The sequence below is a fragment of the Oncorhynchus mykiss genome, chromosome 27 (assembly GCF_013265735.2).
Source record: "Oncorhynchus mykiss isolate Arlee chromosome 27, USDA_OmykA_1.1, whole genome shotgun sequence".
NCBI lineage: Eukaryota > Metazoa > Chordata > Actinopteri > Salmoniformes > Salmonidae > Oncorhynchus > Oncorhynchus mykiss.
The window spans coordinates 48,524,428-48,550,843 of NC_048591.1; the positions used below are offsets into that span (position 1 = coordinate 48,524,428).

Here is a 26,416-nt window from a genome sequence, read left to right on the forward strand (position 1 = left end):
CAGTGTTCTGAGGGGGTGTGAAGGGATTTACTCAGGACTGTCAGTGTTGTGAAGGGATTACTCAGGACTGTCAGTGTTGTGAAGGGATACTCAGGACTGTCAGTGTTCTGAGTGGGTGTGAAGGGATTTACTCAGGACTGTCAGTGTTGTGAAGGGATACTCAGGACTGTCAGTGTTCTGAGGGGGTGTGAAGGGATTTACTCAGGACTGTCAGTGTTCTGAGGGGGTGTGAAGGGATTTACTCAGGACTGTCAGTGTTCTGAGGGGGTGTGAAGGGATTTACTCAGGACTGTCAGTGTTCTGAGGGGGTGTGAAGGGATACTCAGGACTGTCAGTGTTCTGAGGGGGTGTGAAGGGATTACTCAGGACTGTCAGTGTTCTGAGGGGGTGTGAAGGGATTACTCAGGACTGTCAGTGTTCTGAGGGGGTGTGAAGGGATTACTCAGGACTGTCAGTGTTCTGAGGGGGTGTGAAGGGATTTACTCAGGACTGTCAGTGTTGTGAAGGGATTTACTCAGGACTGTCAGTGTTCTGAGGGGGTGTGAAGGGATTACTCAGGACTGTCAGTGTTGTGAAGGGATTACTCAGGACTGTCAGTGTTCTGAGGGGGTGTGAAGGGATTTACTCAGGACTGTCAGTGTTGTGAAGGGATTACTCAGGACTGTCAGTGTTCTGAGGGGGTGTGAAGGGATTACTCAGGACTGTCAGTGTTGTGAAGGGATTACTCAGGACTGTCAGTGTTCTGAGGGGGTGTGAAGGGATTACTCAGGACTGTCAGTGTTCTGAGTGGGTGTGAAGGGATTTACTCAGGACTGTCAGTGTTGTGAAGGGATTACTCAGGACTGTCAGTGTTCTGAGGGGGTGTGAAGGGATTTACTCAGGACTGTCAGTGTTGTGAAGGGATTACTCAGGACTGTCAGTGTTCTGATGGGGTGTGAAGGGATTTACTCAGGACTGTCAGTGTTGTGAAGGGATTACTCAGGACTGTCAGTGTTCTGAGGGGGTGTGAAGGGATTACTCAGGACTGTCAGTGTTCTGAGTGGGTGTGAAGGGATTTACTCAGGACTGTCAGTGTTGTGAAGGGATTACTCAGGACTGTCAGTGTTCTGAGGGGGTGTGAAGGGATTTACTCAGGACTGTCAGTGTTGTGAAGGGATTACTCAGGACTGTCAGTGTTGTGAAGGGATTACTCAGGACTGTCAGTGTTCTGAGGGGGTGTGAAGGGATTACTCAGGACTGTCAGTGTTCTGAGTGGGTGTGAAGGGATTTACTCAGGACTGTCAGTGTTGTGAAGGGATTACTCAGGACTGTCAGTGTTCTGAGGGGGTGTGAAGGGATTTACTCAGGACTGTCAGTGTTGTGAAGGGATTACTCAGGACTGTCAGTGTTCTGATGGGGTGTGAAGGGATTTACTCAGGACTGTCAGTGTTGTGAAGGGATTACTCAGGACTGTCAGTGTTCTGAGGGGGTGTGAAGGGATTACTCAGGACTGTCAGTGTTCTGAGTGGGTGTGAAGGGATTTACTCAGGACTGTCATTGTTGTGAAGGGATTACTCAGGACTGTCAGTGTTCTGAGGGGGTGTGAAGGGATTTACTCAGGACTGTCAGTGTTGTGAAGGGATTACTCAGGACTGTCAGTGTTCTGAGTGGGTGTGAAGGGATTACTCAGGACTGTCAGTGTTCTGAGGGGGTGTGAAGGGATTACTCAGGACTGTCAGTGTTGTGAAGGGATTACTCAGGACTGTCAGTGTTCTGAGGGGGTGTGAAGGGATTTACTCAGGACTGTCAGTGTTGTGAAGGGATTACTCAGGACTGTCAGTGTTCTGAGGGGGTGTGAAGGGATTTACTCAGGACTGTCAGTGTTCTGAGGGGGTGTGAAGGGATTACTCAGGACTGTCAGTGTTGTGAAGGGATTACTCAGGACTGTCAGTGTTCTGAGGGGGTGTGAAGGGATTTACTCAGGACTGTCAGTGTTGTGAAGGGATTACTCAGGACTGTCAGTGTTGTGAAGGGATTACTCAGGACTGTCAGTGTTCTGAGGGGGTGTGAAGGGATTTACTCAGGACTGTCAGTGTTGTGAAGGGATTACTCAGGACTGTCAGTGTTCTGAGTGGGTGTGAAGGGATACTCAGGACTGTCAGTGTTCTGAGTGGGTGTGAAGGGATTTACTCAGGACTGTCAGTGTTCTGAGGGGGTGTGAAGGGATTTACTCAGGACTGTCAGTGTTGTGAAGGGATTACTCAGGACTGTCAGTGTTCTGAGGGGGTGTGAAGGGATTTACTCAGGACTGTCAGTGTTCTGAGGGGGTGTGAAGGGATTACTCAGGACTGTCAGTGTTGTGAAGGGATTACTCAGGACTGTCAGTGTTCTGAGGGGGTGTGAAGGGATTTACTCAGGACTGTCAGTGTTGTGAAGGGATTACTCAGGACTGTCAGTGTTCTGAGGGGGTGTGAAGGGATTTACTCAGGACTGTCAGTGTTGTGAAGGGATTACTCAGGACTGTCAGTGTTGTGAAGGGATTACTCAGGACTGTCAGTGTTCTGAGGGGGTGTGAAGGGATTTACTCAGGACTGTCAGTGTTGTGAAGGGATTACTCAGGACTGTCAGTGTTCTGAGTGGGTGTGAAGGGATACTCAGGACTGTCAGTGTTCTGAGTGGGTGTGAAGGGATTTACTCAGGACTGTCAGTGTTCTGAGTGGGTGTGAAGGGATTTACTCAGGACTGTCAGTGTTGTGAAGGGATTACTCAGGACTGTCAGTGTTCTGAGGGGGTGTGAAGGGATTTACTCAGGACTGTCAGTGTTGTGAGGGGATTACTCAGGACTGTCAGTGTTGTGAAGGGATTACTCAGGACTGTCAGTGTTCTGAGTGGGTGTGAAGGGATTACTCAGGACTGTCAGTGTTCTGAGGGGGTGTGAAGGGATTACTCAGGACTGTCAGTGTTGTGAAGGGATTACTCAGGACTGTCAGTGTTCTGATGGGGTGTGAAGGGATTTACTCAGGACTGTCAGTGTTGTGAAGGGATTACTCAGGACTGTCAGTGTTCTGATGGGGTGTGAAGGGATTTACTCAGGACTGTCAGTGTTGTGAAGGGATTACTCAGGACTGTCAGTGTTGTGAAGTGATTACTCAGGACTGTCAGTGTTCTGAGTGGGTGTGAAGGGATTTACTCAGGACTGTCAGTGTTGTGAAGGGATTACTCAGGACTGTCAGTGTTCTGAGGGGGTGTGAAGGGATTTACTCAGGACTGTCAGTGTTGTGAGGGGATTACTCAGGACTGTCAGTGTTGTGAAGGGGTGTGAAGGGATTTACTCAGGACTGTCAGTGTTGTGAAGGGATTACTCAGGACTGTCAGTGTTGTGAAGGGATTACTCAGGACTGTCAGTGTTCTGAGTGGGTGTGAAGGGATTACTCAGGACTGTCAGAGTTCTGAGGGGGTGTGAAGGGATTACTCAGGACTGTCAGTGTTGTGAAGGGATTACTCAGGACTGTCAGTGTTCTGAGGGGGTGTGAAGGGATTTACTCAGGACTGTCAGTGTTGTGAATGGGGTGTGAAGGGATTTACTCAGGACTGTCAGTGTTGTGAATGGGGTGTGAAGGGATTTACTCAGGACTGTCAGTGTTGTGAATGGGGTGTGAAGGGATTTACTCAGGACTGTCAGTGTTGTGAAGGGATTACTCAGGACTGTCAGTGTTGTGAAGGGATTACTCAGGACTGTCAGTGTTCTGAGTGGGTGTGAAGGGATTACTCAGGACTGTCAGTGTTGTGAAGGGATTACTCAGGACTGTCAGTGTTCTGAGTGGGTGTGAAGGGATTTACTCAGGACTGTCAGTGTTGTGAAGGGATTACTCAGGACTGTCAGTGTTGTGAAGTGATTACTCAGGACTGTCAGTGTTCTGAGTGGGTGTGAAGGGATTTACTCAGGACTGTCAGTGTTGTGAAGGGATTACTCAGGACTGTCAGTGTTCTGAGGGGGTGTGAAGGGATTTACTCAGGACTGTCAGTGTTGTGAGGGGATTACTCAGGACTGTCAGTGTTGTGAAGGGGTGTGAAGGGATTTACTCAGGACTGTCAGTGTTGTGAAGGGATTACTCAGGACTGTCAGTGTTGTGAAGGGATTACTCAGGACTGTCAGTGTTCTGAGTGGGTGTGAAGGGATTACTCAGGACTGTCAGAGTTCTGAGGGGGTGTGAAGGGATTACTCAGGACTGTCAGTGTTGTGAAGGGATTACTCAGGACTGTCAGTGTTCTGAGGGGGTGTGAAGGGATTTACTCAGGACTGTCAGTGTTGTGAATGGGGTGTGAAGGGATTTACTCAGGACTGTCAGTGTTGTGAATGGGGTGTGAAGGGATTTACTCAGGACTGTCAGTGTTGTGAATGGGGTGTGAAGGGATTTACTCAGGACTGTCAGTGTTGTGAAGGGATTACTCAGGACTGTCAGTGTTGTGAAGGGATTACTCAGGACTGTCAGTGTTCTGAGTGGGTGTGAAGGGATTACTCAGGACTGTCAGTGTTGTGAAGGGATTACTCAGGACTGTCAGTGTTCTGAGTGGGTGTGAAGGGATTACTCAGGACTGTCAGTGTTGTGAAGGGATTACTCAGGACTGTCAGTGTTCTGAGGTGGTGTGAAGGGATTTACTCAGGACTGTCAGTGTTGTGAAGGGATTACTCAGGACTGTCAGTGTTCTGAGTGGGTGTGAAGGGATTTACTCAGGACTGTCAGTGTTGTGAAGGGATTAGTCAGGACTGTCAGTGTTGTGAAGGGATTACTCAGGACTGTCAGTGTTCTGAGGGGGTGTGAAGGGATTTACTCAGGACTGTCAGTGTTGTGAAGGGATTACTCAGGACTGTCAGTGTTGTGAAGGGATTACTCAGGACTGTCAGTGTTCTGAGTGGGTGTGAAGGGATTACTCAGGACTGTCAGTGTTGTGAAGGGATTAGTCAGGACTGTCAGTGTTCTGAGGGGGTGTGAAGGGATTTACTCAGGACTGTCAGTGTTCTGAGGGGGTGTGAAGGGATTACTCAGGACTGTCAGTGTTGTGAAGGGATTACTCAGGACTGTCAGTGTTCTGAGGGGGTGTGAAGGGATTTACTCAGGACTGTCAGTGTTGTGAAGGGATTACTCAGGACTGTCAGTGTTGTGAAGGGATTAGTCAGGACTGTCAGTGTTCTGAGTGGGTGTGAAGGGATTACTCAAGACTGTCCGTGTGGGAGGTGAAACCTGTTTATAGTACTACTGCTGTCATAACTAAAGCACACCCCTTCGTGCGCGTGTGTGTGTGTGTGTGTCGTACTATGCCTGGCTTTACCCAACCACACCCTCTAGCCACAAACAAGGATGCAGTAAGGACGTGTTGACAACAGCAACACATGACGCCACATCATAATGCTACTAAATTAACAACCAATTAAAACGAGGACTGAAACCACTTGCCAACTGGTATCCCTAGTGTTCGAGACTACACGATGTTGCTGTGTTAACAAGCAGCAACATGCAGTAGGCTAATGTTCAGAAAATACCATAAACACTTGGCACAGGTACATTTGTGTTCTATTTCCAATGGATACCGTACAAGCTAACACTTTGGGTCTGCGAAACACAACCACTACACTGTATAACACAACCACTACACACAACCACTACACACAACCACTACACTGTTATAACACAGCCACTACACACAACCACTACACACAACCACTACACACAACCACTACACTGTATAACACAACCACTACACACAACCACTACACTGTTATAACACAACCACTACACACAACCACTACACACAACCACTACACTGTTATAACACAACCACTACACACAACCACTACACACAACCACTACACTGTATAACACAACCACTACACACAACCACTACACTGTTATAACACAACCACTACACACAACCACTACACACAACCACTACACTGTTATAACACAACCACTACACACAACCACTACACTGTATAACACAACCACTACACTGTTATAACACAACCACTACACACAACCACTACACTGTTATAACACAACCACTACACACAGCCACTACACACAACCACTACACTGTTATAACACAACCACTACACACAACCACTACACTGTTATAACACAACCACTACACACAACCACTACACACAACCACTACACTGTTATAACACAACCACTACACACAACCACTACACACAGCCACTACACTGTTATAACACAACCACTACACACAACCACTACACTGTTATAACACAACCACTACACACAGCCACTACACACAACCACTACACTGTTATAACACAACCACTACACACAACCACTACACTGTTATAACACAACCACTACACACAACCACTACACACAACCACTACACTGTTATAACACAACCACTACACACAACCACTACACACAGCCACTACACTGTTATAACACAACCACTACACACAACCACTACACTGTTATAACACAACCACTACACACAACCACTACACACAACCACTACACTGTATAACACAACCACTACACACAACCACTACACTGTATAACACAACCAGTACACTGTTATAACACAACAATAACAGAACAGACATTGTGACATTGAGACAGACAGACAGACAGACCATACATCCTGACAGAGAGACAGACAGACAGACAGAACATACATCCTGACAGAGAGACAGACAGACAGACAGAACATACATCCTGACAGAGAGACAGACAGACAGACAGAACATACATCCAGACAGACAGACAGACAGACAGACAGACAGACAGAACATACATCCTGACAGAGAGACAGACAGACAGACAGACAGAACATACATCCTGACAGAGAGACAGACAGACAGACAGACAGAACATACATCCTGACAGAGAGACAGACAGACAGACAGACAGAACATACATCCTGACAGAGAGACAGACAGACAGACAGAACATACATTCTGACAGAGAGACAGACAGACAGACAGAACATACATCCTGACAGAGAGACAGACAGACAGACAGAACATACATCCTGACAGAGAGACAGACAGACAGACAGAACATACATTCTGACAGAGAGACAGACAGACAGACAGAACATACATCCTGACAGAGAGACAGACAGACAGACAGAACATACATCCTGACAGAGAGACAGACAGACAGACAAAACATACATCCTGACAAAGAGACAGACAGACATCCTGACAGAGACAGAACAGACATCCTGACAGAGACAGAACAGACATCCTGACAGAGACAGAACAGACATCCTGACAGAGACAGAACAGACATCCTGACAGAGACAGAACAGACATCCTGACAGAGACAGAACAGACATCCTGACAGAGACAGAACAGACATCCTGACAGAGACAGAACAGACATCCTGACAGAGAGACAGAACAGACATCCTGACAGAGAGACAGAACAGACATCCTGACAGAGAGACAGAACAGACATCCTGACAGAGAGACAGAACAGACATCCTGACAGAGAGACAGAACAGACATCCTGACAGAGAGACAGAACAGACATCCTGACAGAGAGACAGAACAGACATCCTGACAGAGAGACAGAACAGACATCCTGACAGAGAGACAGAACAGACATCCTGACAGAGAGACAGAACAGACATCCTGACAGAGAGACAGAACAGACATCCTGACAGAGAGACAGAACAGACATCCTGACAGAGAGACAGAACAGACATCCTGACAGAGACACAGAACAGATATCCTGACAGAGACACAGAACAGACATCCTGACAGAGACACAGAACAGACATCCTGACAGAGAGACAGAACAAACATCCTGACAGAGAGACAGAACAGACATCCTGACAGAGACAGAACAGACATCCTGACAGAGGAAGAACAGACATCCTGACAGAGACAGAACAGACATCCTGACAGAGACAGAACAGACATCCTGACAGAGAGACAGAACAGACATCCTGACAGAGATACAGAACAGACATCCTGACAGAGAGACAGAACAGACATCCTGACAGAGACAGAACAGACATCCTGACAGAGAGACAGAACAGACATCCTGACAGAGAGACAGAACAGACATCCTGACAGAGAGACAGAACAGACATCCTGACAGAGAGACAGAACAGACATCCTGACAGAGAGACAGAACAGACATCCTGACAGAGAGACAGAACAGACATCCTGACAGAGAGACAGAACAGACATCCTGACAGAGACAGAACAGACATCCTGACAGAGACAGAACAGACATCCTGACAGAGAGACAGAACAGACATCCTGACAGAGAGACAGAACAGACATCCTGACAGAGAGACAGAACAGACATCCTGACAGAGAGACAGAACAGACATCCTGACAGAGAGACAGAACAGACATCCTGACAGAGAGACAGAACAGACATCCTGACAGAGAGACAGAACAGACATCCTGACAGAGAGACAGAACAGACATCCTGACAGAGACACAGAACAGACATCCTGACAGAGACACAGAACAGACATCCTGACAGAGACACAGAACAGACATCCTGACAGAGACACAGAACATACATCCTGACAGAGACACAGAACAGACATCCTGACAGAAACACAGAACAGACATCCTGACAGAGACACAGAACAGACATCCTGACAGAGACACAGAACAGACATCCTGACAGAGACACAGAACAGACATCCTGACAGAGAGACAGAACAGACATCCTGACAGAGAGACTGAACAGACATCCTGACAGAGAGACAGAACAGACATCCTGACAGAGACAGAACAGACATCCTGACAGAGAGACTGAACAGACATCCTGACAGAGAGACAGAACAGACATCCTGACAGAGAGACAGAACAGACATCCTGACAGAGAGACAGAACAGACAGAACAGACATCCTGACAGAACAGACATCCTGACAGAGAGACAGACAGACAGAACAGACATCCTGACAGAGAGACAGAACAGACATCCTGACAGAGAGACAGAACAGACATCCTGACAGAGAGACAGAACAGACATCCTGACAGAGACACAGAACAGACATCCTGACAGAGACACAGAACAGACATCCTGACAGAGACACAGAACAGACATCCTGACAGAGACACAGAACAGACATCCTGACAGAGAGACAGAACAGACATCCTGACAGAGAGACTGAACAGACATCCTGACAGAGAGACAGAACAGACATCCTGACAGAGAGACAGAACAGACATCCTGACAGAGAGACTGAACAGACATCCTGACAGAGAGACAGAACAGACATCCTGACAGAGAGACAGAACAGACATCCTGACAGAGAGACAGAACAGACAGAACAGACATCCTGACAGAACAGACATCCTGACAGAACAGACAGACAGACAGAACAGACATCCTGACAGAGAGACAGAACAGACATCCTGACAGAGACACAGAACATACATCCTGACAGAGACACAGAACATACATCCTGACAGAGACACAGAACAGATATCCTGACAGAGACACAGAACAGACATCCTGACAGAGACACAGAACAGACATCCTGACAGAGACACAGAACAGACATCCTGACAGAGACACAGAACAGACATCCTGACAGAGAGACAGAACAGACATCCTGACAGAGAGACTGAACAGACATCCTGACAGAGAGACAGAACAGACATCCTGACAGAGACAGAACAGACATCCTGACAGAGACACAGAACAGACATCCTGACAGAGACACAGAACAGACATCCTGACAGAGAGACAGAACAGACATCCTGACAGAGAGACAGAACAGACATCCTGACAGAGAGACAGAACAGACATCCTGACAGAGAGACTGAACAGACATCCTGACAGAGAGACAGAACAGACATCCTGACAGAGAGACAGAACAGACATCCTGACAGAGAGACAGAACAGACAGAACAGACATCCTGACAGAACAGACATCCTGACAGAACAGACATCCTGACAGAACAGACAGACAGACAGAACAGACATCCTGACAGAGAGACAGAACAGACATCCTGACAGAGAGACAGAACAGACATCCTGACAGAGAGACAGAACAGACATCCTGACAGAGAGACAGAACAGACATCCTGACAGAGACAGAACAGACATCCTGACAGAGACAGAACAGACATCCTGACAGAGAGACAGAACAGACCTCCTGACAGAGAGACAGAACAGACATCCTGACAGAGAGACAGAACAGACATCCTGACAGAGAGACAGAACAGACATCCTGACAGAGAGACAGAACAGACATCCTGACAGAGAGACAGAACAGACATCCTGACAGAGAGACAGAACAGACATCCTGACAGAGAGACAGAACAGACATCCTGACAGAGAGACAGAACAGACATCCTGACAGAGAGACAGAACAGACATCCTGACAGAGACACAGAACAGACATCCTGACAGAGACACAGAACATACATCCTGACAGAGACACAGAACAGATATCCTGACAGAGACAAAGAACAGATATCCTGACAGAGACACAGAACAGACATCCTGACAGAGACACAGAACAGACATCCTGACAGAGACACAGAACAGACATCCTGACAGAGACACAGAACAGACATCCTGACAGAGACACAGAACAGACATCCTGACAGACACAGAACAAACATCCTGACAGAGAGACAGAACAAACATCCTGACAGAGAGAAAGAACAGACATCCTGACAGAGAGACAGAACAGACATCCTGACAGAGAGACAGAACAGACATCCTGACAGAGAGACAGAACAGACATCCTGACAGAGAGACTGAACAGACATCCTGACAGAGAGACTGAACAGACATCCTGACAGAGAGACAGAACAGACATCCTGACAGAGAGACAGAACAGACATCCTGACAGAGAGACAGAACAGACAGAACAGACATCCTGACAGAACAGACATCCTGACAGAGAGACAGACAGACAGAACAGACATCCTGACAGAGAGACAGACAGACAGAACAGACATCCTGACAGAGAGACAGAGACAGACAGAGAGACAGACAGAGAGACAGAACAGACATCCTGACAGAGAGACAGACAGACAGAACAGACATCCTGACAGACAGACAGAACAGACATCCTGACAGAGAGACAGACAGACAGAACAGACATCCTGACAGAGAGACAGAACAGACATCCTGACAGACAGACAGAACAGACATCCTGACAGACAGACAGAACAGACATCCTGACAGACAGACAAAACAGACATCCTGACAGAGAGACAGAACAGACATCCTGACAGACAGACAGAACAGACATCCTGACAGACAGACAGAACAGACATCCTGACAGACAGACAGAACAGACATCCTGACAGAGAGACAGAACAGACATCCTGACAGAGAGACAGACAGAACAGACATCCTGACAGAGACAGAACAGACATCATGACAGAGACACTGACCAGAGGGAAAAAGACAACAGCCATTAGAAAACACAGGAGAAGAATCGTGATCCATTTTCCGCTTCCTCCGTGTGTGTGTGTGTGTGTGTGTGTGTGTGTGTGTGTGTGTGTGTGTGTGTGTGTGTGTGTGTGTCGAGGGGAGTGCATTGGAAATAGTGACCTTGGTGGAAGCGGGTTCTGCAGGATCCTGTCTGTCAGCAGCAGTCTGTATGTATGAGACAGGACCTACAGCAGCAGTCTGGATGTATGAGACCGGACCTACAGCAGGGGTCTGGATGTATGAGACAGGACCTACAGCAGGATGTGAGAGAGGGCCGGAAGTGCTTCACTGGCATATGGCCAGAGTCCCTGTTCCATCACACACACACACACACACACACACACACACACACACACACACACACACACACACACACACAGCCCGTGTTCCATCGTCTGCCATTGTCTCTGGCCTCAGAACAGAGAGGTCCTTGAGACATTATTCGCTCAGAACATTTTCTTGTATTATTACCTACAGTCGGAAATCACTTGTGGATATTAGCTCGGCGGTCAAATTCACCAATTCAAGCAGAAATTCTACTTTCCTGACCTGGATCCTTTATTTGAACTTCCCGAGGCAGTTCTACTCATCCCAGGGGGCTGCACCAAAATGTCAAACCCTAGAGAAGAGGTAGAAGGGATTTTAGTAACGTACAGGAACTCAAGTCCAATTCTATCAACACGTCTGTTCTACACGCGCAACACGGACCCTGGATCATTCCTACTCTCCCTTCCAGGACGGCTACAAGGCTCCCCAACGCCCTCCCTTCAGCAAATCAGATCATGCCTCCATTCTACTCCTTGCCACCTATAGGCAGGAACATAGCATGTCCCAGTCTGTTGTCCACCATTGTTCCTGTGCCTCAGAGCATATCCCAGTCTGTTGTCCACCATTGTTCCTGTGCCTCAGAGCATATCCCAGTCTGTTGTCCACCATTGTTCCTGTGCCCAAGAAAGTGAAAGTAACTGAACTAAATGACTATCACCCCGTAGCACTCACTTCTGTGATCATGAAGTGCTTTGAGAGTATAGTTAGTCTATCTAAGTAACATAATAAAGAATCCCCAACAAAATCTGTCAATTTAATATTGAATATTAATTAATAGATTGATATCTGCCCATATCGGCCTTCAATATCTGCTGTGGAAGGTGGCCGAGCTACAGCTGTTTGCCAGTCCATGAGACATCCCGAAAATCGGTCTTGTCACAAAAATGTCTTTGGAGCCCAAACGGTTTGGCCCACAAACTAATAGGAGCACTCTATGGAAAGATGAGACTGTAACAAACTTATATGATGGCTCATGGCTCTCTCCGGATATATTTGTCTCCGTTTATTCACCCAGTGGGGTTTCCGTCCATCGTGCGGAAGAAAGAACTCTTTGGGGAAAAAGAAAGGCAGAGGGGTTTGTTCATGATTAACAACTCAGTTGTTTGGTAAAGTACAAGATCCTCACCACTGTCGACCGCATTACCTCCCGAGATAATAATTTTCTTTGGTCATCAAATCAAATGTTATTTGTCACATGAGCCAAATACAACAGGTGTAGTAGTCCTTACTGTGAGATGATTAAGAAAAATAAGGGTTAAGTTAAAAAAAAATTGGAAGATTTGAAAAAAGAAGAAACATAACAAGTAATTAAAGAATAGCAGTAAAATATCCGCAGTGAGACTATATACAGGGGGTACCGGTACAGAGTCAATGTGGAGGCCATATACAGGGGGTACCGGTACAGAGTCAATGTGGAGGCTATATACAGGGTATTACGGTACAGAGTCAATGTGGAGGCTATATACAGGGTATTACGGTACAGAGTCAATGTGGAGACTATATACAGGGTATTACGGTACAGAGTCAATGTGGAGGCTATATACAGGAGGTACCGGTACAGAGTCAATGTGAAGGCTATATACAGGGTGTTACGGTACAGAGTCAATGTGGAGGCTATATACAGGGGGTACCGGTACAGAGTCAATGTGGAGGCTATATACAGGGTATTACGGTACAGAGTCAATGTGGAGACTATATACAGGGTGTTACGGTACAGAGTCAATGTGGAGGCTATATACAGGGGGTACCGGTACAGAGTCAATGTGGAGACTATATACAGTGGGTACCGGTACAGAGTCAATGTGGAGGCTATATACAGGGGGTACCGGTACAGAGTCAATGTGGAGGCTATATACAGGGGGTACCGGTACAGAGTCAATGTGGAGGCTATATACAGGGTGTTACGGTACAGAGTCAATGTGGAGGCTATATACAGGGGGTACCGGTACAGAGTCAATGTGGAGGCTATATACAGGGTGTTACGGTACAGAGTCAATGTGGAGGCTATATACAGGGTGTTACGGTACAGAGTCAATGTGGAGACTATATACAGGGGGTACCGGTACAGAGTCAATGTGGAGGCTATATACAGAGGGTACCGGTACAGAGTCAATGTGGAGACTATATACAGGGTGTTACGGTACAGAGTCAATGTGGAGGCTATATACAGGGGGTACCGGTACAGAGTCAATGTGGAGACTATATACAGGGTGTTACGGTACAGAGTCAATGTGGAGGCTATATACAGGGTGTTACGGTACAGAGTCAATGTGGAGGCTATATACAGGGTGTTACGGTACAGAGTCAATGTGGAGGCTATATACAGGGTGTTACGGTACAGAGTCAATGTGGAGGCTATATACAGGGTGTTACGGTACAGAGTCAATGTGGAGGCTATATACAGGGTGTTACGGTACAGAGTCAATGTGGAGGCTATATACAGGGTGTTACGGTACAGAGTCAATGTGGAGGCTATATACAGGGTGTTACGGTACAGAGTCAATGTGGAGGCTATATACAGGGTGTTACGGTACAGAGTCAATGTGGAGGCTATATACAGGGTGTTACGGTACAGAGTCAATGTGGAGGCTATATACAGGGTGTTACGGTACAGAGTCAATGTGGAGACTATATACAGGGTGTTACGGTACAGAGTCAATGTGGAGGCTATATACAGGGGGTACCGGTACAGAGTCAATGTGGAGGCTATATACAGGGTGTTACGGTACAGAGTCAATGTGGAGGCTATATACAGGGTGTTACGGTACAGAGTCAATGTGGAGGCTATATACAGGGTGTTACGGTACAGAGTCAATGTGGAGGCTATATACAGGGTGTTACGGTACAGAGTCAATGTGGAGGCTATATACAGGGTGTTACGGTACAGAGTCAATGTGGAGGCTATATACAGGGTGTTACGGTACAGAGTCAATGTGGAGGCTATATACAGGGTGTTACGGTACAGAGTCAATGAGGAGGCTATATACAGGGGGTACCGGTACAGAGTCAATGTGGAGCCTATATACAGGGTGTTACGGTACAGAGTCAATGTGGAGGCTATATACAGGGTGTTACGGTACAGAGTCAATGAGGAGGCTATATACAGGGGGTACCGGTACAGAGTCAATGTGGAGGCTATATACAGGGGGTACCGGTACAGAGTGAATGTGGAGGCTATATACAGGGTGTTACGGTACAGAGTCAATGAGGAGGCTATATACAGGGGGTACCGGTACAGAGTCAATGTGGAGGCTATATACAGGGTGTTACGGTACAGAGTCAGTGTGAAGGCTATATACAGGGGGTACCGGTACAGAGTCAATGTGGAGGCTATATACAGGGTGTTACGGTACAGAGTCAATGTGGAGGCTATATACAGGGTGTTACGGTACAGAGTCAATGTGGAGGCTATATACAGGGTGTTACGGTACAGAGTCAATGTGGAGGCTATATACAGGGTGTTATGGTACAGAGTCAATGTGGAGGCTATATACAGGGTGTTACGGTACAGAGTCAATGTGGAGGCTATATACAGGGTGTTACGGTACAGAGTCAATGTGGAGGCTATATACAGGGTGTTACGGTACAGAGTCAATGTGGAGGCTATATACAGGGTGTTACGGTACAGAGTCAATGTGGAGGCTATATACAGGGTGTTACGGTACAGAGTCAATGAGGAGGCTATATACAGGGGGTACCGGTACAGAGTCAATGTGGAGCCTATATACAGGGTGTTACGGTACAGAGTCAATGTGGAGGCTATATACAGGGTGTTACGGTACAGAGTCAATGAGGAGGCTATATACAGGGGGTACCGGTACAGAGTCAATGTGGAGGCTATATACAGGGGGTACCGGTACAGAGTGAATGTGGAGGCTATATACAGGGTGTTACGGTACAGAGTCAATGAGGAGGCTATATACAGGGGGTACCGGTACAGAGTCAATGTGGAGGCTATATACAGGGTGTTACGGTACAGAGTCAGTGTGAAGGCTATATACAGGGGGTACCGGTACAGAGTCAATGTGGAGGCTATATACAGGGTGTTACGGTACAGAGTCAATGTGGAGGCTATATACAGGGTGTTACGGTACAGAGTCAATGTGGAGGCTATATACAGGGTGTTACGGTACAGAGTCAATGTGGAGGCTATATACAGGGTGTTATGGTACAGAGTCAATGTGGAGGCTATATACAGGGTGTTACGGTACAGAGTCAATGTGGAGGCTATATACAGGGTGTTACGGTACAGAGTCAATGTGGAGGCTATATACAGGGGGTACCGGTACAGAGTCAATGTGGAGGCTATATACAGGGTGTTACGGTACAGAGTCAGTGTGAAGGCTATATACAGGGGGTACCGGTACAGAGTCAATGTGGAGGCTATATACAGGGTGTTACGGTACAGAGTCAATGTGGAGGCTATATACAGGGTGTTACGGTACAGAGTCAATGTGGAGGCTATATACAGGGTGTTATGGTACAGAGTCAATGTGGAGGCTATATACAGGGTGTTACGGTACAGAGTCAATGTGGAGGCTATATACAGGGTGTTACGGTACAGAGTCAATGTGGAGGCTATATACAGGGTGTTACGGTACAGAGTCAATGTGGAGGCTATATACAGGGTGTTACGGTACAGAGTCAATGTGGAGGCTATATACAGGGTGTTACGGTACAGAGTCAATGTGGAGGCTATATACAGGGTGTTACGGTACAGAGTCAATGTGGAGGCTATATACAGGGTGTTACGGTACAGAGTCAATGTGGAGGCTATATACAGGGTGTTACGGTACAGAGTCAATGTGGAGGCTATATACAGGGTGTTACGGTACAGAGTCAATGTGGAGGCTATATACAGGGGGTACCGGTACAGAGTCAATGTGGAGGTTATATACAGGGTGTTACGGTACAGAGTCAATGAGGAGGCTATATACAGGGGGTACCGGTACACAGTCAATGTGGAGGCTATATACAGGGTGTTACGGTACAGAGTCAATGTGGAGGCTATATACAAGGGGTACCGGTACAGAGTCAATGTGGAGGCTATATACAGGGTGTTACGGTACAGAGTCAATATGGAGGCTATATACAGGGGGTACCGGTACAGAGTCAATGTGGAGGCTATATACAGGGGGTACCGGTACAGAGTGAATATGGAGGCTATATACAGGGTGTTACGGTACAGAGTCAATGTGAAGGTTATATACAGAGGGTACTGGTACAGAGTCAATGTGGAGGCTACAGTTGTCCATAACATTGTGTCTGTCTCTCAGTCCAGGCTACAGGTGTCCATAACATTGTGTCTGTCTCTGTGTCCAGGCTACAGGTGTCCATAACATTGTGTCTGTCTCTCTGTCCAGGCTACAGGTGTCCATAACATTGTGTCTGTCTCTCAGTCCAGGCTACAGGTGTCCATAACATTGTGTCTGTCTCTCTGTCCAGGCTACAGGTGTCCATAACATTGTGTCTGTCTCTGTGTCCAGGCTACAGGTGTCCATAACATTGTGTCTGTCTGTGTCCAGGCTACAGGTGTCCATAACATTGTGTCTGTCTGTGTCCAGGCTACAGGTGTCCATAACATTGTGTCTGTCTGTGTCCAGGCTACAGGTGTCCATAACATTGTGTCTGTCTGTGTCCAGGCTACAGGTGTCCATAACATTGTGTCTGTCTCTGTGTCCAGGCTACAGGTGTCCAGGCTACAGGTGTCCATAACATTGTGTCTGTCTCTGTGTCCAGGCTACAGGTGTCCATAACATTGTGTCTGTCTCTGTGTCCAGGCTACAGGTGTCCATAACATTGTCTCTGTGTCCAGGCTACAGGTGTCCATAACATTGTCTCTGTGTCCAGGCTACAGGTGTCCATAACATTGTGTCTGTCTGTGTCCAGGCTACAGGTGTCCATAACATTGTGTCTGTCTGTGTCCAGGCTACAGGTGTCCATAACATTGTGTCTGTCTCTGTGTCCAGGCTACAGGTGTCCATAACATTGTGTCTGTCTCTGTGTCCAGGCTACAGGTGTCCATAACATTGTGTCTGTCTCTGTGTCCAGGCTACAGGTGTCCATAACATTGTGTCTGTCTGTGTCCAGGCTACAGGTGTCCATAACATTGTGTCTGTCTGTGTCCAGGCTACAGGTGTCCATAACATTGTGTCTGTCTTTGTGTCCAGGCTACAGGTGTCCATAACATTGTGTCTGTCTCTGTGTCCAGGCTACAGGTGTCCATAACATTGTGTCTGTCTCTGTGTCCAGGCTACAGGTGTCCATAACATTGTGTCTGTCTCTGTGTCCAGGCTACAGGTGTCCATAACATTGTGTCTGTCTCTTTGTCCAGGCTACAGGTGTCCATAACATTGTGTCTGTCTGTGTCCAGGCTACAGGTGTCCATAACATTGTCTCTGTGTCCAGGCTACAGGTGTCCATAACATTGTATTTAATATTTGCTTCATGATGGCCTTTGTTTTTGTCGCCGCCTGAGAGGACTTTCCCTCGGCTGCACTCCATTGGACATCCACGTTTGGCTAGATTCTTATTGGCTTGTCCAGCTGTCACGTTTGTGGTAGGGAGGAGCCCGGCCCCTTGCAGGTGTGTTTGCTGGAGTGAAGCTGTCACAGAGGGTGTGTGTGTGTGTGTGTGTGTGTGTCTACTCTCTGAGGGATATGAGCAGCACAGGAAATACATTGGGGGGAGAGTAACACCTGCCTCAGTGACGCCTCCCCCAACCACCAACTCTGCCTCTGATCTCAATCTGTGTGTTTGATCAGAGTTAACTCCCCAAACTGTTGTTCAACTGGGTCTTATGCTACACCGTAACCATGGGAACGGACTGTGGGAACAGACTGTAGGAACAGACACAGACAGTCAATAGAGTCGATGACTTTGTTCTTCAGGGGAATCACTGTTGACTAAATGACTCGTTGAAGTTGGTCTGATTTTGACTTTTTGAATTGAGGGCCGGTACGGTTTGTGATCACACACAGAGAGTTGTTTGTGTGTTTCCACGGTTACCTAATTTGTTGAAGCCCTGTTTTTTTAAAATTATTTTTCTTCTTCTCTCCAGGCGTGGAAAAAGCGTTGGTTCATCCTGCGTAGTGGTCGTATGTCTGGCGACCCTGACGTCCTGGAGTACTATAAGAACGACCGGTCTAAGAAGCCCATCCGGATCATCGACCTGCATTGCTGCGAGCAGGTGGACGCTGGGCTGACCTTCAAGAGGAAGGAGTTTCAGGATAGCTTCGTGTTCGACATCAAGACGTCAGAGCGTACCTTTTACCTGGTGGCAGAGACCGAGGAGGAGATGAACAAGTGGGTTCGCTCCATCTGTCAGCTGTGTGGCTTCAACCAGTCAGAGCAGAACAACCACGGTACGTACCCCTGACCTCTGACCCCTGAATCCTACTTAACCTTTAACCTGGTTCGTTCAACCAGTCAGAGCAGAACAAATACGATATGTACTATGACCCCTGAACCTACACCCAGCGCTTAGCCCCACCCAGCCCTTAGCCCCACCCAGCCCTTAGCCCCACCCACCTAGGAGTCTTGTTTTATATCTAAGGTGCAGTAGATTAGGGGTTGTTATATCTAAGGTGCAGTAGGTTAGGGGTTGTTTTAAATCTGAGGTGCAGTAATTAGGGGTTGTTTTAAATCTGAGGTGCAGTAATTAGGGGTTGTTTTAAATCTGAGGTGCAGTAGATTAGGGGTTGTTTTATATCTGAGGTGCAGTAGGTTAGGGGTTGTTATATATCTGAGGTGCAGTAGATTAGGGGTTGTTTTATATCTGAGGTGCAGTAGATTAGGGGTTGTTTTATATCTGAGGTGCAGTAGATTAGGGGTTGTTTTATATCTGAGGTGCAGTAGGTTAGGGGTTGTTATATATCTGAGGTGCAGTAGATTAGGGGTTGTTTTATATCTGAGGTGCAGTAGATTAGGGGTTGTTTTATATCTGAGGTGCAGTAGGTTAGGGGTTGTTATATATCTGAGGTGCAGTAGATTAGGGGTTGTTTTATATCTGAGGTGCAGTAGATTAGGGGTTGTTTTATATCTGAGGTGCAGTAGATTAGGGGTTGTTTTATATCTGAGGTGCAGTAGATTAGGGGTTGTTTTATATCTGAGGTGCAGTAGATTAGGGGTTGTTTTATATCTGAGGTGCAGTAGATTAGGGGTTGTTATATATCTGAGGTGCAGTAGATTAGGGGTTGTTTTATATCTGAGGTGCAGTAGATTAGGGGTTGTTTTATATCTGAGGTGCAGTAGGTTAGGGGTTGTTATATCTGAGGTGCAGTAGGTTAGGGGTTGTTATATCTGAGGTGCAGTAGGTTAGGGGTTGTTATATCTGAGGTGCAGTAGATTAGGGGTTGTTTTATATCTGAGGTGCAGTAGATTAGGGGTTGTTTTATATCTGAGGTGCAGTAGATTAGGGGTTGTTATATCTGAGGTGCAGTAGGTTAGGGGTTGTTATATCTGAGGTGCAGTAGGTTAGGGGTTGTTATATCTGAGGTGCAGTAGGTTAGGGGTTGTTATATCTGAGGTGCAGTAGGTTAGGGGTTGTTATATCTGAGGTGCAGTAGGTTAGGGGTTGTTATATCTGAGGTGCAGTAGATTAGGGGTTGTTATATCTGAGGTGCAGTAGGTTAGGGGTTGTTATATCTGAGGTGCAGTAGGTTAGGGGTTGTTATATCTGAGGTGCAGTAGATTAGGGGTTGTTTTATATCTAAGGTGCACTAGGTTAGGGGTTGTTTTATATCTAAGGTGCAGTAGATTAGGGGTTGTTATATCTGAGGTGCAGTAGATTAGGGGTTGTTTTATATCTGAGGTGCAGTAGATTAGGGGTTGTTTTATATCTGAGGTGCAGTAGATTAGGGGTTGTTTTATATCTGAGGTGCAGTAGATTAGGGGTTGTTTTATATCTGAGGTGCAGTAGATTAGGGGTTGTTTTAAATCTGAGGTGCAGTAGATTAGGGGTTGTTATATCTGAGGTGCAGTAGATTAGGGGTTGTTTTAAATCTGAGGTGCAGTAGGTTAGGGGTTGTTTTATATCTGATGTGCAGTAGATTAGGGGTTGTTTTATCTAAGGTGCAGTAGGTTAGGGGTTGTTTTATATCTGAGGTGCAGTAGGTTAGGGGTTGTTATATCTGAGGTGCAGTAGATTAGGGGTTGTTTTATATCTGAGGTGCAGTAGATTAGGGGTTGTTATATCTGAGGTGCAGTAGGTTAGGGGTTGTTATATCTGAGGTGCAGTAGGTTAGGGGTTGTTATATCTGAGGTGCAGTAGATTAGGGGTTGTTTTATATCTAAGGTGCAGTAGATTAGGGGTTGTTATATCTGAGGTGCAGTAGGTTAGGGGTTGTTTTAAATCTGAGGTGCAGTAGGTTAGGGGTTGTTATATATCTAAGGTGCAGTAGGTTAGGGGTTGTTTTAAATCTGAGGTGCAGTAGATTAGGGGTTGTTATATCTGAGGTGCAGTAGATTAGGGGTTGTTATATCTGAGGTGCAGTAGATTAGGGGTTGTTTTATATCTGAGGTGCAGTAGATTAGGGGTTGTTTTATATCTGAGGTGCAGTAGATTAGGGGTTGTTTTATATCTGAGGTGCAGTAGGTTAGGGGTTGTTATATCTGAGGTGCAGTAGGTTAGGGGTTGTTATATCTGAGGTGCAGTAGGTTAGGGGTTGTTATATCTGAGGTGCAGTAGGTTAGGGGTTGTTATATCTGAGGTGCAGTAGGTTAGGGGTTGTTATATCTGAGGTGCAGTAGGTTAGGGGTTGTTATATCTAAGGTGCAGTAGGTTAGGGGTTGTTTTATATCTAAGGTGCAGTAGGTTAGGTGTTGTTATATATCTAAGGTGCAGTAGGTTAGGGGTTGTTTTCTGGGTCTCTCTTGATCACCCTCTCTCCTTCCTCCTACATTCTCTAATCGGATCACTTTTGCCTCATTGTCAAAACGGCAGGCAGATAACAGTACATCAGCAATATGATATCACCATGCTGGGACGTTATATTGTGGCCCAGAAAACCTTAAGTGTTATTACATACAGCTGGAAAGAAATATTGGATATCAGAGAGATGTCAATTTACTAGCACAACCAGCACTACGACCAGGAACACGACCACCACTACGACCAGGAACACAACCACCACTACAACCAGGAATAATATCAGCACTACGACCAGGAACACAACCACCACTACAACCAGAAACACAACCACCACTACAACCAGGAATAATACCAGCACTACGACCAGGAATAATACCAGCACTACGACCAGGAACACAACAACCACTACGACCAGGAATAATACCAGCACTACGACCAGGAATAATACCAGCACTACGACCAGGAATAATACCAGCACTACGACCAGGAATAATACCAGCACTACGACCAGGAATAATACCAGCACTACGACCAGGAATAATACCAGCACTACGACCAGGAATAATACCAGCACTACGACCAGGAATACGAGCAGGAATAATACCAGCAACTACGAGCAGGAATAATACCTGCACTACGACCAGGAATAATACCAGCACTACGACCAGGAATACGACCAGGAATACAACCAGCACTACGACCAGGAATACAACCAGCACCACGAGCAGGAATACAACAAGCACTACGACCAGGATTACGACCAGGAATAATACCAGGACTACGACCAGGAATAATACCAGGAATACGACCAGGTCTATGACCAGGAATACGACCAGGAATAATACCAGGAATAATACCAGCACTATGACCAGGAGTAATACCAGGAATACAACCAGCACTCCGACCAGGAAAAATAATATTTATAACATTTTGTCCGCACCTCCCAGGGCATTTGAAGTGATTCCAACCAAACCAACGCCATCGGAGGAGAGGGTGCTGGAGCGGTCTTCTAATGAGGCTTCGGATGCCCGCACAACACCCACCACTTCCGAGTATATTACTCGCTAATGTCCAGTTCCTTTTTTAACAAAGTCAACGAAATTAGGGCAAGAGTTGCTTTCCAAAGAGAGATCCGGGATTGTAACACTGTTTCACAGAGACATGGTTATCTGGGGACATGCTGTCAGAGTCAGCACCGACAGGAATAAACATCTCTCTGGTAAGAAGAAGAATAGGGGTGTATGTTTCATGATTAACAACTCACGGTGTAATTGTAACAACATACAATAACTCAAGTCCTTTTGTTCACCTGTCCTAGAATTCCTCACAATCAAATGCTGTCCGTATTATCTCACAAGAGAACTTTCCTCGGTTATCGTCACAGCCGTGCATATCCCCCCGCAAGCGCATACCAAGACGGCCATCAAGGAACTTCACTGGACTTTATGCAAACTGGATTTTTTTTGTCCTGAGGCTGCATTTATTGTAGCTGTGGATTTTAACAAAGCCAATCTGAGAACAAGGCTCCCTCAATTCTACCAGCATATCAAATGCGCGACACGAGCCGGTAGCATTCTGGACCGTTGCTACTCTAACTTCCGTGATTCACACAAGGCCCTCTCCCGCCTTCCCTTTGGCAAATCTGACCATGACTCCATCTTGTTACTCCCCTCCTATAGACAGAAACTATAACAGGAAGCACCGATGTATAGGTCTATCCAATGCTGGTCTTACCAATTTGGATTCCACGCTTCAAGATTGTTCCAATCATGTGGACTGGGATATGTTCCGGGTAGCCTCAGACAATAACATTGACATCTACACTGACTCGGTGAGCGAGTTTATAAGGAAGTATATATAAGATGCTGTAACCATGAAAACCTTCCCTAACCAGAAACCGTGGATTGATGACAGCATTTGCGTAAAACTGAAAGCACATACCACCCATTTAATCATGGCAAGGGTACTGGAAACATGGCCGACTACAAACAGTGTAGTTATTCCCTCAGTAAGGCAATCAAACAAGCAAAGCATCAGTATAGAGACAAAGTGGAGTCGCAATTCAAAGGCTTAAACACGAGACGTAAGTGGCAGGGTCTACAGACAATCACGGACTACAAAAAGAAAACCAGTCCTGACGCGGACATCGACGTCTTGCTCCTAGACAAATTAAACAACTTCTTTCCGTGCTTAGAAGACAATACAGTGCCACCGATGCGGCCCGATACCAAGGACTGTGGACTCTCCTTCTCCGTGGCTGACATGAGTAAAACATTTAAACATGTTAACCCTCGCATGGCTAGAGATGGCATCCCTTGCCGCATCCTCAGAGCATGTGCAGATCAGCTGGCTGGTGTGTTTACGGACATAGTCAATCAATCCCTATCTCATTCTGCTGTCCCCACATGCTTGAAGATGGCCACCATTGTTCCTGTTGCTAAGAAAGCTAAGGTAACAGAACTAAATGACTATCGCCCCGTAGTGCTCACTTCGGTCATCATGAAGTGCTTTGAGAGACTAGTCACCTCCATCCTCCATATCACCTCCATCTTACCGGTCACCCTAGACCCACTTCAATTTGCTTACCGCCTCAATAGGTCCACAGACGATGCAATCACCATCACACTGCCCACTGCCCTATCCCATCTGGACAAGAAGAATGCCTATGTAAGAATGCTGTTCATTGACTACAGCTCAGCATTTAACACCATAGTACCCTCCAAACTCGTCATCAAGCTCGAGACCCTGGGTCTTGACCCCGCCCTGTGCAACTAGGTCCTGGACTTCTGACGGGCCGCCCCCAGGTGGTGAAGGCAGGAAACAACATCTCCACCCCGCTGATCCTCAACACTGGGGCCCCACAAGGGTGTGTGCTCAGCCTCCTCCTGTACTCCCTGTTCACCCACGACTGCGTGGCCATGCACGGCTCCAACTCAATCATCAAGTTTGCAGATGACACTACAGCTTGATTACCAACAATGACGAGGCAGCGTACAGGGAGAAGGTGAGGGCACTCGGAGTGTGGTGTCAGGAAAACAGTAGAAGTGGTAGACAACCAAAGCTTTAGTCTAGAAACTATAATTTAACAGATGTATGTTGAACACGTTTTTAGGAGTTGTGATGGATCCTTGGGGATCATTCAAGATTCCCTTTATGTTGTTGTTCAGTGAAATCATCCAATGTGAAGAGTCTACTCATTTAATTAAAGTTCAATTCGTAACTAAATAGTTTTTTAACATTTCTATTGGAAGGATTTAATAATTAGCAATTATGTCTAGTTATGATAAGGTAAAAGGTTTATGTTTCTGTCTCCATATGATATGGTAAATATATCCAATGCAAAACATATTTGAAATGGTATTAATAATCATTTGCATATATTCCCGTTAATAATTTTCAGTTTCCACCTCTGAATATTCCCCAAAATGTGTCCCTACTATTACCTGTTAGAAACTGCTGCACTATTGGATCTAGAAGCATTAGCATTTCACTCACAATAACATCTGCTAACCATGTGTATGTGACCAATAACATTTGATTTGATGTTGTTAGAAACATCTCAAGGATGATCAATGAAAACAGGATGCACCTGAGCTCAATATCGAATCTCTTAGTAAACGGTCTGACTACTTATGTAAATAAGGAATGGTGTTTTAATTTTGTTATTATGGGGTATTGTGTGTAGATTGATGAGGATTTGTTTTTATTTAATCCATTTTAGAATAAGTCTGTAACGTAACAAAATGTGGAAAAAGTCAAGGGGTCTGAACACTTTCCGAAAGCTCTGTATGTGGTTTAGTGATTTAGGGTTAGATATCCTGATATCCCTCTAGTAGTCTACCCATCTGATTTAGGGTTAGATATCCTGATATCCCTCTAGTAGTCTACCCATCTAATTTAGGGTTAGATATCCTGATATCCCTCTAGTAGTCTACCCATCTGATTTAGGGTTAGATATCCTGATATCCCTCTAGTAGTCTACCCATCTGATTTAGGGTTAGATATCCTGATATCCCTCTAGTAGTCTACCCATCTGATTTAGGGTTAGATATCCTGATATCCCTCTAATAGTCTACCCATCTGATTTAGAGTTTATTATCTATTTCACTTGCTTTGGCAATGTAAACATATGTTTCCCATACCAATAAAGACCCTTAAATTGAAATTGAATTGAGACAGACAGATAGACAGACAGACAGACAGACAGACAGATTTGGAGAGCAGAGAACAATACATTACTCCACTGCCCCAGGCTAACCTTGTTGCCTGTCCCTGGAGTCTGCACTCCTCTGCTTGGCACAGACCGATCTGAGTATTGATATAGCATGGCTTGCTGCCGACTGCCCCCACTGTCATAAACACACATACGTCTGCCACGACAGACATAATTCTCTCTTTATGTTTACAAAGCAAATGGAAGACAGAGGAATAAAATGGAAACATTAGTAAATAACATTTTTAAAAGAATATAGACATTTCAAATGTAATATAATTGGCTATGTATGAAAAGGAAAATAAATAAATATGGGTTGTATTTTAAAATGGTGTTTGTGCTGGTTTCCCTTTTCTCATGACAACAGGTTACACATATTGCTGCTGTAACTGCACAAAGTTCTATTTCACCTAACAGCTTTGGGAGTTTATCAATGTTTTGTTTGTTTTCAAATTATTTGTGGGTCTGTGTAATCTGATGGAAATATATGTCTCTAATATGGTCATACATTGGCTAGGAGGTTGTGCAACCCAGTTTCCACCTCATTTTGTGGGCAGTGTGCACATAGCCTGTCTTTTCTTGAGAGCCAGG

General features: G+C 46.0%; 1 protein-coding gene across 1 annotated transcript in view; it reads left to right on the forward strand.

The window, feature by feature from the left end:
• The window catches only part of gab2 (GRB2-associated binding protein 2), a 164,000-nt gene that overhangs the window by 63,979 nt on the left and 73,605 nt on the right, over positions 1-26,416 (forward strand). The window contains exon 2 of the mRNA XM_036964907.1: positions 18,802-19,105. Coding sequence (XP_036820802.1) covers positions 18,802-19,105 — 304 coding nt within the window. The remainder of the gene's footprint in view (positions 1-18,801; positions 19,106-26,416) is intronic.